The sequence below is a fragment of the Elephantulus edwardii genome, unplaced genomic scaffold, assembly GCF_000299155.1.
Source record: "Elephantulus edwardii isolate Elephantulus edwardi_28Jun2011 unplaced genomic scaffold, EleEdw1.0 scaffold00217, whole genome shotgun sequence".
NCBI lineage: Eukaryota > Metazoa > Chordata > Mammalia > Macroscelidea > Macroscelididae > Elephantulus > Elephantulus edwardii.
In genome coordinates, this window is record NW_006399967.1 from 752284 (window position 1) to 765654 (window position 13371).

The window sequence follows — 13371 nt, forward strand, 5'->3', positions numbered from 1 at the left end:
CACCCACCCCGGTCCCACTCCCTGCCCTAGCACAGGTTTGGGGGTCTTTGTCCAGCTCTGTGCCCCCAACCCCGCCCATGAGGCTGCCAGCAGTGGGTAGGGCGCAGAGGGAGGGTGTGGAGAGCAAGGGAGGGGTCGGGCGAGCCGGGGCCGCCTGGCGGCTCACCTGGGCCAAGCCTGCAGCCTGGGGGGCTGGGGGCGTGGTCAGTAGGGGTGTCCTGGGTCTTTGGGCCTCTTCAGCTGCACCTTGAGTCTCTTCATGCCGATCTGAAAGCCATTCATGGCCTGGATGGCGGTCTGCGCGCTGGCCGGGTTGTCAAAGCTCACGAAGCCTGTGGAGACGAGGTGGACGCCGCCATGGTGGGCAACCCCCGTGTCCTTGGCTCGATCAGTGCTCGCAGCCCTGGCTTCCCCACTTGGTCTCAGGGGTCACCAGATATGCTCTCACATGGGTGGGAAGTCTTGCCAGGGCAAAACAGCAACTCTAACTTTGCTTCTGGCCCTCCTGGACTTGCATGCCTCTCAGGATGGGGAACTCACTCCTTAGCCAGTATCTGCTCTACACCAAGTTTTTCTGCTGAGACTTTTCAGCCAGCATGGGGGACAGGTGGAGCGTTTAGGAGTCTCTGGGGAGGACTGTACTCTTCTCTCTCTTTTTCCCCCAATCTATTTTATATATATTTGGTTATTTTTTCCAGTGAAAGTTTATCCTGAAAATCAGGTTCCCATGGCCAATTTCTACACCAGTTGCACAGTGAAGTTAGTAACCTCTCTCACAATATGTCAACACCCTCTCTTTAACGAGTTGTTTCGCTCTAGTGGTTCCGTTCCCAGCACCCTCGTTTCCCTGCCTTCCTTTGCATGTTGTTTTTGTTTCATAGTCATTGTTGACCTTTTGGTCACCTGTGCCTTTTCAATGTAGTGCCACACTCGTGGGGAATAGCCGTTGTGAGCCAGTCTGTTATTTTTCTAAAAAGTGACCTCAGCCTCACCTAGCTGAGTATGTGTGTGCTTAAGAATTTGAGCTCTGGTCTGCACTGCCCTCGCATTCTGTCAGGGTCCAAGCTCGCCCATCTACTGTGGCTCTGCTCAGAACAGTCGGTAATGGGCACCATCCAGCTCTTTTTGGGCTCAGGGTAGATACAGCTGTGATGATATAGACTGTTACCATATTTTTGTAAAAAAACGAACGTATTTTCCCGCAGACTTTGGGACCCAGTGCACCCTCTGGATAGCTCTGTGCATGGGCACGCTGTTTGTGAGAAATACGGTAGTTTGTTCTGGAAACTCTGATTTCCACGTTCCTTTCTCCCTCTGGAGGAGTGGAGGCCTCACTGTGTCTCTGAACTGGTCGGCTTCCCTCCTCTCTTTTCTCTCCTTACCTCTTTCTTCTGCTCTCTGTATCACTGTCTTTCAGCCCCCAGATCTCTCCCCCTTTAACAAGAACCTTCCCCCACCCCTCTTCAAGCTTCCACAGCCGCACTCCCTCCACCCAGTGCCACCCCTGGCTGCGTCCTGCTCTGCACCTCGTCTTCACTAGTTCCTGGGCCTTAGTGGAGACCATGAGGGATGTGGACACTCGCGAGGGAGTGGGGCAAGGGGCACGTGGGGCGGGGGGAGGGTAAGGCAAAGAGGACCCCCTGTCTGAGCCGTGGGGGCCCTAGAGGAGCTGCAGCTGGGCAACCTCCGATGTTTCATTCATTCATTCTTCATGAATCTGTCCATCTCACTTGGTGAGGAAACTGAGGCCCAGAGAGGGCAGATGATCCCCTTAAGGTTACGCTGAAGCAGACCACTGCCCTGAACATGTCACTTATCCATCTTATCTCCTCTCTTAGGACATTTCTCCCTCTTCCGTGGTCTAATACTACCAGGTGGCACTGTGGGTAGAGTGCTGGAACTCAGATGGAAAGGTCAGTGGTTCGAATCTACCAGCTGCTCCTTGAGAAAGACATGGCAGTGTGCTTCCATAAAAACTACTCTCTCTGTACCCTGGGGCAGTTCACCTGTCCTGGAGGGCCACTGACGTTGAAATGGCCTCAACAGACACAGATCCGGCTGTGGATGAATACTGAGAACATCCAGGAGGTGTTTTACAGTCAAGATGTGACCCTTCAGACAGGATAGTGCAGGGTTAAGAAGTTGGTTTTGGCGTTAGGAAGACTGGTTCGAACCCAAGGGCTGCCTCTTCCCTGTACTGTGGGCTTGGACACATTGTAGCTCTTCTCAGAGCCTTCACTGCCTGTTTCTGAGGACAAAAGAGCTACCTTGCACGGCTGGCCTTGCCTCCTCCCTTCCTTTCCTCTCTCTTCATTCACTCAGCTCCAGCCACAGGTGCTCCCTTGTTGGTCCTAAACCTCACTAGACTCAGTCCTGCCCCAGGACCTTTGCACAAGCTGTTTCCTGTGCCTGGAGCGTCACTGCTCAGATACCCACCCACCTGGCTCTTACCCTTGCCCTGCAGTTTGTTCCTCCCATGGCAGCCAGAGGGCGCCTGTGATCCCTGAGCCAGGCCCATCCCTCCTCTGCCACAGTCCTCCAGGGCTCCCACCTTCCTCCCACTGCCCACAGGGCCCTGCACATCCAGCCTTGTCCCCTCCTTGCCCTGCTTCATCCCTTCCCTGCCCTCCCCATCTTCCCTCTGCTCATTCCATTCCAACCCCAGGAACCTCCTCACTGTTCTTCCAAATCCCCTGGCACTGAACTGCCCCAGGGCCTTTGCACAGGCTGTGCCTGCCTGCTGCCTGGAACACCCTCCCCTGGGATCTCTCCATACTGGCTCCTTGTCTTTGAAGTCTTGTCTCAAAGGCCATCTCCTCTGAGAAGCCCTCCCTGACCACCTCAACCCCATCTGTCTCTATTTTCCCTATGTGGTTTGGTTTCCTCACGCTGATCAGAATGCCCTGAGCTGTGTCTGTTTATTTCTGACACTTCCCCCTGGACTCTGCTCGCCCAGACCATAGCCACTGGCCCTGTGTGGCTATTTAAATGCCAGTTAACTAAAACGGATATAAAACGACAAATTCCTTGGTTGCACTTGCCTCCCAGGGAGTACCCTTATGGGGTGAGTTCCCTTTTGGGGCAGGTGGCCACCACAGCAGGCCAGACGGATTAGGGAGTGCTCAGAACAGTGTCATGGCCAGACTCAGAGCAACAGGACAGTGTCACGGTGCTGCCGGATCTGAAGGGAGGGACCTCTGTCACCTTTATTCACTGCTCTGTCACCAGCCCAGCCCAGTGCCTGGAACACAGCAGGTGCCTGACATATATATATATATATATATATATATATATATATATATTCAATATATATATTAGATGAACGGACGAACGGCTGACTGATGTATGTTACAGCCATGACCATGCCTGCAGGTAGTAAGGACCTGATGGATATATGAGTGTGTTGAACAAATGAATGAAGTCTTAGAAATGACACATAAAACACGCAAATCGAGACATACTGTGCGTATCTGTTGAGGGAGCTCTGCGGAGTAATCTTGGGGAGTTGTGCGGTTAGCCCAAAGGCGGCACCTCGCGGGCAGCTCAAATCTACCAGCTGCTCCAGGGAGAAAGGTGAGCATTCTCCTCCCGGGTGACTCCAGTCTCCCCAAAAACTGCCAGGCGGTCAAGCATTCTCCTCCCGGGTGACTCCAGTCTCCCCAAAAACTGCCAGGCGGTCAACCGTGCGGCAGTCGTGACCCGATGGCAATGATTTGATGTCTTTGTTGACGGGATGAATGGTGCTCGGAACACAGCTGGCACCTCAGGTGCTGAACTAGGGAGCTGTGATGGCCTAGCTGCTCTGCCAAGTCCAAGGCAGGCAGTTCAAATCTAACCCACAGCTGTTCCACAGGAGAAGGACGGGCAGTCTCCTCCCGTGTGGTTTCCAGCCTCTGAAAACCCACCTGAGGGTCAGCTATGAATCAATTCCAACTCCATGGCCATGACTTTGACTTTTCCGAATGAGTGAGTGGATGAATGAATGATGCACAGAGCGCATTTGGTGCCGGGCACCCAAACCCCCCCAACGCTGAGTGGATGAGCGATGGGACCCGCCTGGTTTACAGCAGGTGCCGAATCTATGTACTGAAAGCATGAAGGAATGAATGAAGACTGGAAATGATACACAGGCACACAAATGGATAGACTGCATATATTTGGTGAGTGAGGGGATGATGCATGATGCACACAGCAGGCGCTCAGCAGCTGCTCACTGATCGGGCCCAGGCCTGCCCCGTGGCTGACCACACCCTCCCCCCGCCCCCCCCCCAGGGCCAGGGTACCAGCAGGCGGGGTCCCCGAGGGGGCTCACCGAAACACTTGCTCTGGTTGGTGACCCGATCCATAAACACCTTGGAGGAGATGATATTGCCGAAAGGCAGGAACATCTGGGTCAGCTCCGTGTCTCCAAACTCCTGGGGGAGGTGGTAGATAAACAGGTTACAGCCTTCGGGACCTGCAGGTGGGGGAGAGAAAGACATAAAGCCCCCAAGGAGAGGAGCGGACCCCCGGGGAGGGCACGGGTCCGAAGCCACATCTGAGTTGCCAGCTGTAGGGAGAGGGAGGCCTGTGACACCTGGACACAGGCCAGGCTGATGCCATGGTCTCAATCATCCCAAACATGGATGTGCCAGATTACTGGTAATCCCAGGCCCCGGGGGGCCCCCAGGCTCGGGACAGTCCCCAGATCACAGATCTGTGTCAGGCAGGAGCTGCAACCTCCAGTGTAATTCCCCCTCACACCCACTGTCACAGCCGCCTAGTCCATACACACCATGAAGTGTTTCCCACTGTCACGTGTACTCTGTTTTATCCCATGGGAGGTCCCTGATGCCTCATCCAATGCCATCAAGGCACTCCAGCTCATAGCAACCATACAGGAGAGAGGCGGATGGCCTGAAGTCTCCAAGGCCGGCGGCCCCCTCACAGAGCGGACTCCTGCGGCCCCCTCACAGAATGGACTCCTGCCTCTTTCTCCTAAAGAGGAAACTGCTGGGTTCAAACTACTGATCTTTCTGTTAGCAGCCAAGCACTTTACTACTGCAACACCACCACCAAAGCCAACCACACTACCATCCAACTGATTCCAGTTCATAGATGCCTCGTGTCCCATTGGGTTTCTAAGGAATCTTTACAGAAGCAAACTGTCTCATCCGGCTCCCACCTTGAATCTTGAAAACAGAAAACGACTAACAAACTCATTACCACAGACCTCGTTCCAACTCAGTGACCCTTCATCTCTATCCTCCCCAAAACCCAGAAAATTTCCCAGCCCCAGACCCTAGACAATCCTAACACCCTGAAGAAATTATCAGATCTCAGAGCCAATCCAAAGGCAAGATCATTTACAAAAGTCAGAGGGCTGGGATGTGGGATACACAGGGACACCACCTGTGCAATAATTCTGTAAATCTAAAACGGCTCTAAAATGAAAAGTTCATTTAAAAAGTCTGATGATTATACCATAAAATAAAGCAAAGAGTTCCCCAGTCTCAAACCTCAGCTATCCAGAAAACCCCAGATGATCCCAAACCTTGGATAATTCTCAAAATTCTGGTGATGCAGAAATAAACTAAAATGAAAAGATAATTCCTTGTCCTAAACCCCAGCTGTCCCGAAACAGGTAATTACGAAATGATATAGCAACCAGAAAATAACTTTTTCAAGAAGGGAAAGATAATCCTCATATCCATCCCTTACCCCCCAGAAAAACTACGAATGTTTGGCTAACCTAAAAACTACGAATAATTACAGCACTTCGGCGGACATAGCTGATCTAAAGCTAGGGGAAGCCCCCACCCCCACCCCGTCTAACCCAACACTTAAGGACGGTTTTCTTCCATGACCCTCCCCCAAACAAGGGCAGCCCCCAGTCCAGAGATCTGCCCAGACCCAGAAAATCCAGAACCCAAGAATCCACATCTATGGAGCTGCTTGTCTACCACTCATCTGTCATTTGGCCCTATTGTGGTGGTCTGCGTGTTGCTGTGGTTTCTGAGGGCCTGTTATCTCAGAAGTGGATGGCCAATCCTGCTTCTTAGTCCAGAAGCGCCACTGAAGTCTGTCCAGCATGTGTGACCCTGCTTGTGTTTGAAAATCATTTGACAAGCTGGACAACATGGAGAAGAATGTGGCGTCAGGACTGGAGGAAGACTCATCAGCAATCTGTGTTATGCAGATGACATGACGTTCCCTTCTGCACTTACTGCAGAAGATCAAAGACGACAGAACAGGCAACATCATGATAGATGAGAAAAAATTTGAAGTTGTCAATAATTTCCTCTTTTTCCCTTCATAATCAACACGCATGGTAGTAACAGTCAAGAAAACAAAAGATAGGGAACTCTGGTGGCCTAGTGGCAAGAAGCTGCACTGCAATCCCAGAGGTGCGTGGTTCAAATCCACCAGATGCTCTGCTAGAGAAAGAAGGACAATGTCCTCCTCCTGTACCAGTCAGATCTGGTTTGACGGTACATACACACAAAATAATAAAATAGCAAAAAAGAAAAGAAAAGAAGACAAAAGATATGCTACATTGGGAAATCTGCTATGAAGGACCTCTCCAAAGTTCTAATGAGGAAGGATGTCAGTTTAAAGACTAAGGTGCACCTGATCCCAGTCATGGTATTTTCTATGAATAATGATGACAGAAGAAAAATTGCTTTGTATCTATGACAATATTATTATATCTTGGAGAGGGTGCAGCCAGAGTGCTCTTTGGAGGCAAGAATGATGAGGTTTCACCTCACATACTTTGGACATGTTACTAGGAGGGGCTATTCCTCGGAGAGGGATATGATGTTGGGAAGGGAGGAGGGTCGGCGAAGGAGAGGAAGACCCTCAACCAGGTGGAATGACAAGGTGACTGCTGCAATGGGCTCTTGTGTGTCAGGAAGTGTGAGGATGGCACAGGACAGGACTGGGTTCAGATCTTTTGTTCATGGGGTCGCTATGAGTAGTACTCGACTCAGTGGCACTTAAAAACAACATATATGACAACAGTCTGGCACAAGAGGTGCATTGTGGAGTGGTGGGGGAGGGAAGAAGGGGAGAAAATGTTCAACAATGACAAAACTTTCAGCGTGCTCCTCGGATGCAAGAATGGTAAACCTGTCTGACCTTGGGCGTGCTATCAAGACCAACCAGTCCCTGGAGGGAATTCTCGTGCTGGGAAAGGTGGGATATCAGAGCAAGAGAGGAAGATCCTCAAGGTGGACTGACGCAGTAACAGTCACACGGCGCAGGACAGGGAGAGGTTCAGATCTAAGCTCTGTTGTTGACAGTGTCATCGACCACTCAAAGGCGCTGCACAACAATAAAGCTGCTTTTTAAGAAAAAAAAAATAAATAAAATAGCTTTGTTCCAGCATAGCTGAAGTATTAGGAATAATTCAAGCATAATGTAGATTTTTCATTTGTTTCTGCTTGATTTTGACCCCCCAAAGGCACAAGGTGGAAGCAGAAAACCACACCAGCTGAACGTAAACACATAAGAAAACACACACACAGACACACGCCCCTTCCAATGTGACCAGCTTTCTTAGTAACTCAAGTGTGTTAGAAGCCAAACCAGTCTCCCCCAGGGTACAGCCTTTCTTCCTTCCAGCATTCACAGCCTGGAATCCATCCAAACTCCTGTTGTAAGTCAAATTCACTGTCTTTTCCAAGGTAAAGTGCCGTAAGTTGCGCGCGCACGCGCGCGCGTGCGTGCGTGCGTGCGTGTGTGTGTTTGTATGTGTGTGTGTGTTTGTATGTGTGTGTGTGTGTGTGTGTGTGTGTGTGTGTACACATTCCTAAACAGTCCAACACAATACATAATAAAATCGTGCTGTTCTGTTTTTTGTTTCTTTTTTTAAAAAATGTTCCCTAAAGAAGATTTTTAAGTTTTGTGCTCATAAACCCTGGAGATTGTATCTGCACACCATGGAGAATTTTGGGGAAGTGAGTACTGGCCTAGAACTGTGCTGACTCTATCAAATGAGCTGTCACCCACAGCGCAGGTTAAGGGTGGAGAGAGAAGGTTTGGAAGAGTGGGTGTAAATGCCAGGACCCCCAGAAGGCAGTGGCCCAAGGCAGTGGACGTGTCTGTGGTAGTTTGACTAGCCTGCCCTGTGGGAGGGCCACAGGGTGCTGTCCAGGGCTAGCTGGAGGCCTCGCATTTGTAGGGCTACTTTCCGACACACAAGTTGTTGGTGCTGTTAATTTTGAACAACTTCTGACGGATGGCAGGGAGTCAGCCTGGGGGGGGGGGACTCAGAAAATGTCCCCTAGGGCTTGACCCAAACGTCAGCTCTTCTCCCCTGTTGGCGGTGGAGGGATGGGAGAAGAGAAGGGAGGACAGTCTGGGGCCAGGTCGTTGACACCTGACACCCCCAGGGAAGATGGGTTTCAGGCCAACGGGGGTCCCTCTGGGGCTGAGCACCTACTTCAAGCCATGAGTACCCTGTATCATTTCCTGGCCCCTAGGCCGCCACCTTGCAGAGGGGAAACGGAGGCAGTTGGCGCTGGAACCCGAGCTGTGGGCTCCAGACTCTACCTCCTCCCTGCAAAGTCTTGACCGGACACCCTCTCGTTGCCCCTGCCGCCCCCCTCAAACTCAAGCAGGTTTCTTCTTGAGGCTGGTGGCTCGGTGAAGGACGTGCTAAGCGCTTTACCTGCAGCCCTGCTCACCACCCTAGGTGCGGCTGGGCCACCACGGGTCTCGCCTTCCGGAAGCAGAAACTGAGGCCAGGAGGGAACGGTCAGCGGCCCCAGCATTCGCACCCAGGCCCTTGGGTTCCCGGGGACCTGCAGGTGCGGGAGCGGGCGGGGCTGTGCCCGGGGAGGTCGTGGCCGCCTCACCTTCTCGCTGCTGCTGCTGCAGGAGGGGCGGTGGCTGGGGCACGCTGTGCGCGATGGGCGTGATGGCCGCAGTGGGGTACATGGCTGCAGAGGAGACAGGTGGAGGCAGCCGTGAGGTGGGGCGGGGCCCCAGGGGGGAGGGGTCTCGTGGGCGTGGTCTGGGCGGGGCTACCGCAGACTGGGGCGGAGCCATGGTGTAGTGGGCATTTGTCAGGACAGGCAGGACCAGGGTACCGGGACAGGAGTCTTGGGGGGGGGGTGTCCAGGGAGTAATGGGTAGGACCAGAGAAGGTGGGCCTGTGTGCGGGGGACAGGACATCTTAGGAGGGACCAGGACACCATCGGCGGGGTGATGATGGGGTGGGACTAGGAAGTTATAGGTAGGCCCCAGTGAAGAGGTGTCTATCTCTTTAAGGCAATGGTGCCTGGGACCTGGAAGTCATAGGTAGGGCAAGAGTAAGAGGGTGGGCCAAGGCGGGCATGAGTCACGGAGGACCAGAGAGTCATGGGTGGGACCACAGCAGGGGACAGGCCTGGGAGTGGCCATGGCAGGGTGGGTCTAGGATGCAGTGAACAGGACTACAGTGGTGGTAGGGCTCGGAAAGTCATGGGCTACAGTGGAAGGCTGACCTGGACGGGGCTACCATGGAACATGGAAAGGTGCAGAGCTAGGATCTTCGATGGGGTCTGGGGGGCCATGGAGTAAGGGGCAGCCATAGCAGAAAGAATGCCTAGGACAGGCAGGTCCAGGAAGCCACGGGCATCCTGGGGCATCACGAGACGGGGCCAGGAAGTCTTGGAGAGGCCCTGGTATAGGGACGCCTCTTTAAGGTGATGGTGGGTGAGGCCAGGAAGTCATAGGTAGGGCTGGAAGCAGAGGGTGGGTCTGTCTGGGAGTGGCAGGGAAGGTCCAGGATGCAATGGTCAGGGCTACAGTGGGGCTGAGGGGTGGGGAGTGTCAGAGGGTCATGGGTGGGACCACGGTGGAAGGCAGGTCTGGGCAGAACGTTGTTGGAGTGGTTATATGCCATCAAGTCAGACTCGACTCCCAGCTGACCCCTCAGCAAGCCATCTCACAGGAGCCACTGGTGGATTCGAACTGCCCGCCTGTCTTTGGGTTGGCAGCAAACTCCTAACCACGAGGCCACCAGCGCTCTCTGATGGTGGGGTTGTTATTGTTGTTGTGAGCTGTTGAGTCAGAACCATCCCACAGCTGACCCTCCATCGGATTTTCAGAGGCAGTACTTTGCACAGGAAGACATTGCCTGTCCTTCTCCTGGGGAGCAGCTGGTGGGTTTGAACTGCCTGCTTTAGGGATTGCAGTGCACCTTCTTACCACTAGGCTACCAGTGCTCCCTGATGTAAGGCCGGGCCAGGAAACTGGGGGTCAGGGGAACACAGTAGAGAGGGTAGGATAATGGGAGGGGCAGGGGCTGGAAATCCTAGGTAGTGTAAGAACAGGGGGCTGGCTTAGGCATCATGGGCCTGGCCACTGGGAGAGCGGACCTTGGCAGGAATAAGACTCACGAGGAACACACAGTGGAGGCCGTGTCCTTATCAGGGATGAGGCCATGGGGGAACCTGGGCTTGAGGGAGGCTGGACCCGGCCTTGAGGGGAGGGGCCAAGGTGAGGAACATGGCTACGGGGGTGTCACGTTCTGCCCTTAGGAGGACAGGAGGGGAGTGTAGATACAGTGGCTTGACAAAACCTACCTGAGGACTGAACCACATTGTGGTTTGGGTTTGAGGGAGAAAGGATGGCCTGGATTGTGTGGGCGGGGCCTGATGGCGGGTGGGCCCGTGGGCGGGGTCACCATGGAGGTGAGGTTTCCAGTGGTGGACAGGGCCGAAGGGCCAAGGCCACGGTGAGAGTGGGGTTTAGGGAGGAGGACTGGAAGAAGAGGCTAAGTGCAAACGGAGACATAAAGTGAGCCAAAGAGGAAAGGTGAGGGCGCAGGATCAGGAAGAGACACTGGTGCCCAAGAAGGACCGGCTAACGACAGGCCTGAGGTGGGCCAGGTCAAAGCGTGACCATGTTCAACAGTGAAGGTGAGAGGAGGGGCTGGAGGATCAGGGATGCTGGGGCATGGTGAGAGTCAGGCCTTGAGGTAACAGGGGACAGGGGTGAGGACAAGGGCCACGATACACCCTAAAGAAGAGGGGCCAGTGAGTGGGATAAGAAGGGTGTGGAAGGGTGTGGGGTCGGGGGTCATGGAGGAGGGGTGGCCAGGTAAGAAAAGAATGCTGTTTGAAGGCTGCCCTGGAGGTGGTGCCAGAGGTAGGAGGCGTGGCCACGTTAAAAGGGATGATTGGGGGAAGCATAGCCTGAGGGGCGTGGCCAGGAGTAGGGGGCGTGACCAAGTGAAAAGGGATGCCCGTGAGAAGGCCTGACCTGGAGGGTGGGGTCAGAGGTGGGGGGGGCCCTTGGGTGGGGTGTGGTTGGCAGCAAAGACTTGGCTGAAGAGAAAGGGTGCAGGTTGTGAAGAACCAGGGTGAATGAAAATCCAACTTTTCTGTAAACTTTGGTTAAAAGCACAATGTTGTTGTTATTGCTCATTGCCGTAGAGTCAAGAACGTCTCATAGCGACTCTATGAACAAAAGGCCAGAAGCCTTTCTGTTAACTATTGACATTTATCAAAGTTCATAGGCATGTAGTTTAAGAAGTGGATAAAAAAAAAAAAAAGGATTGGCGAGATCTGGTGGCCTAGTGGTAAGAAGCTGCACTGCAATCCCAGAGGTATGCGGTTTGAATCCACCAGATGCTCTGCTGGAGAAGGAGGGACAATCTCCTCCTCTACCAGTCAGATCTGATTTAATGGTACACACACACGCGCGCGCGCGCGCGCACACACACACACACACACACACACACACACACACACACAAAATTTAAAAAAAGATAAAAAGGCCGAGGCCACCTGGCCATTCCTACCTGTGTACTGCTGGACTCCAGAGAAGGCAGGGTGGAGGGTCTCGGCCACCGTGGGGCTCTGAGCTGCGGGCAGGAGGAAATCTAAGCAGGGTAGGGACAGATGGCTGTATCTCCCCTCCCGTCTTCAAGGGCCAGAGGGAGGTTGACAAGCATTCACCCCGGCCCCACATTTCACTAAACTCTTGATGAGCATGACCCCCATTTTACAGATGAGGGAACAAAGACCCAGAGAACTGGTACTACTTTCACAGGATCTGGATCCGGCAGGATCGGAACCAGAACCCAGGTTTGACCATCACCTCCACACCGCTTTCCCTGGGAGACTGTCTGAGGACCAGGCCTGGCTCACATAGAAAGTGAATGAGGACACAGAGGTGTCCCTATCTTCTGGCATGGTAATAATTGATAACATAAGACTAACGGCGCCCAATTTTTTTTTTAATGGAGTCCTGGTGGCACAGTGGGTTAAGCACTGAGCTTGCTCACAGCAAACTCGGTAACTGGCACCACCATTCAGACGGAGAGAGATGAGCGCATTTCCTGCAGATTATCGGCATAGAAACCCTCTGTCCTGCGGTTCACCAGGAGTCAGAATTGACTCGAGGGCAGTGGTTGGGGTTTTGTAACCTCGATTTTATAAACTGACTTCACCGTCCCGGCACCTCTCCTGAGGCATATGATATTTTCTGTCCCGGTTCTCACAAGAGAAAACTGAGTCTTCAGGACTTAAACACCCTTCCTGTTGACTGGATTCTGACTCACAACAACCCCGTCTGACAGGGCAGATCTGCCGCAGAGGGCCCCTGACGCTGTAGACTGCCTCCTCTCTCCTGCAGAGCAGCTGGTGGGTTCAAACCACCAACCTTCCACTTAGCAGCCTAGTGTTTAACCAGGGTACCACCAGGTGTCCTTTAAGGAGCCCCTAGGTCACAGGACTATAGCCGGGAACTTACAGGGTTAGGATGCATGGTCCTCCTAGTGTTTAACCCCGGGTAGCCCCCTCACCATGACAACAGCCCACACGGGCTCAGCTGAGGCCCTGGGACATAGATAGCGACATCCCTGTTTACTCCAAAAAAATATCATCCTGCCCCTCACCACTCTTCCGGGTCTAGGGGACCACCGAGTTACCTGGGTAGGGCACGAGGCCATTGGCATACACAGTCTCCAGTGCCGGGTGCGCCCCGGGAAAGGGCACGACACCTGCAAAGCCGTTGGTGATAGGTGCCACAAGGCCAGGCATGGCAGCAGTGCCGAGCAGCGGGGGCGAGTGCAGACCTGCGGGGTATAGGGGGTCAGCATGCCCGGTTCTGTCCAGCCCTGCCCACCCCCTCTGCGTCACCAGACTCTCACCGGAAGTGGGGGCGATGGGCGTGGCGGGCAGCCCGTTCAGGCTGACGGCTCCGATCTGCTGGATGTGGCAAGGTGAGAACGCCACGCCGGGGCTCAGGTAGCTGCCGGAGGTGGACAGGACTGTCGTCTGCTGCTGCATGAGCTGGGGAGGGAGGGAGGCAGTGGCAAAATGGGGGTGAGGCCACAGCTCGCGGAGGAGCCTGGTCCCCAACAGCTGGGACCTAGGCCAGGATCAGGAACTGGGC

General features: G+C 53.8%; 1 protein-coding gene across 1 annotated transcript in view; it reads right to left on the reverse strand.

Annotated features, from left to right (window-relative positions):
* Window positions 1–204: 204 nt before the first annotated feature.
* Window positions 205–13371, reverse strand: part of CELF5 (CUGBP, Elav-like family member 5) — a 52620-nt gene continuing 39453 nt past the window's right edge. Inside the window, exons 7-13 of the mRNA XM_006897965.1 lie at window positions 13127–13268; window positions 12905–13051; window positions 11774–11836; window positions 10300–10305; window positions 8841–8924; window positions 4373–4456; window positions 205–332 (exon numbers count right to left, since the gene is read on the reverse strand). Coding sequence (XP_006898027.1) covers window positions 205–332; window positions 4373–4456; window positions 8841–8924; window positions 10300–10305; window positions 11774–11836; window positions 12905–13051; window positions 13127–13268 — 654 coding nt within the window. The remainder of the gene's footprint in view (window positions 333–4372; window positions 4457–8840; window positions 8925–10299; window positions 10306–11773; window positions 11837–12904; window positions 13052–13126; window positions 13269–13371) is intronic.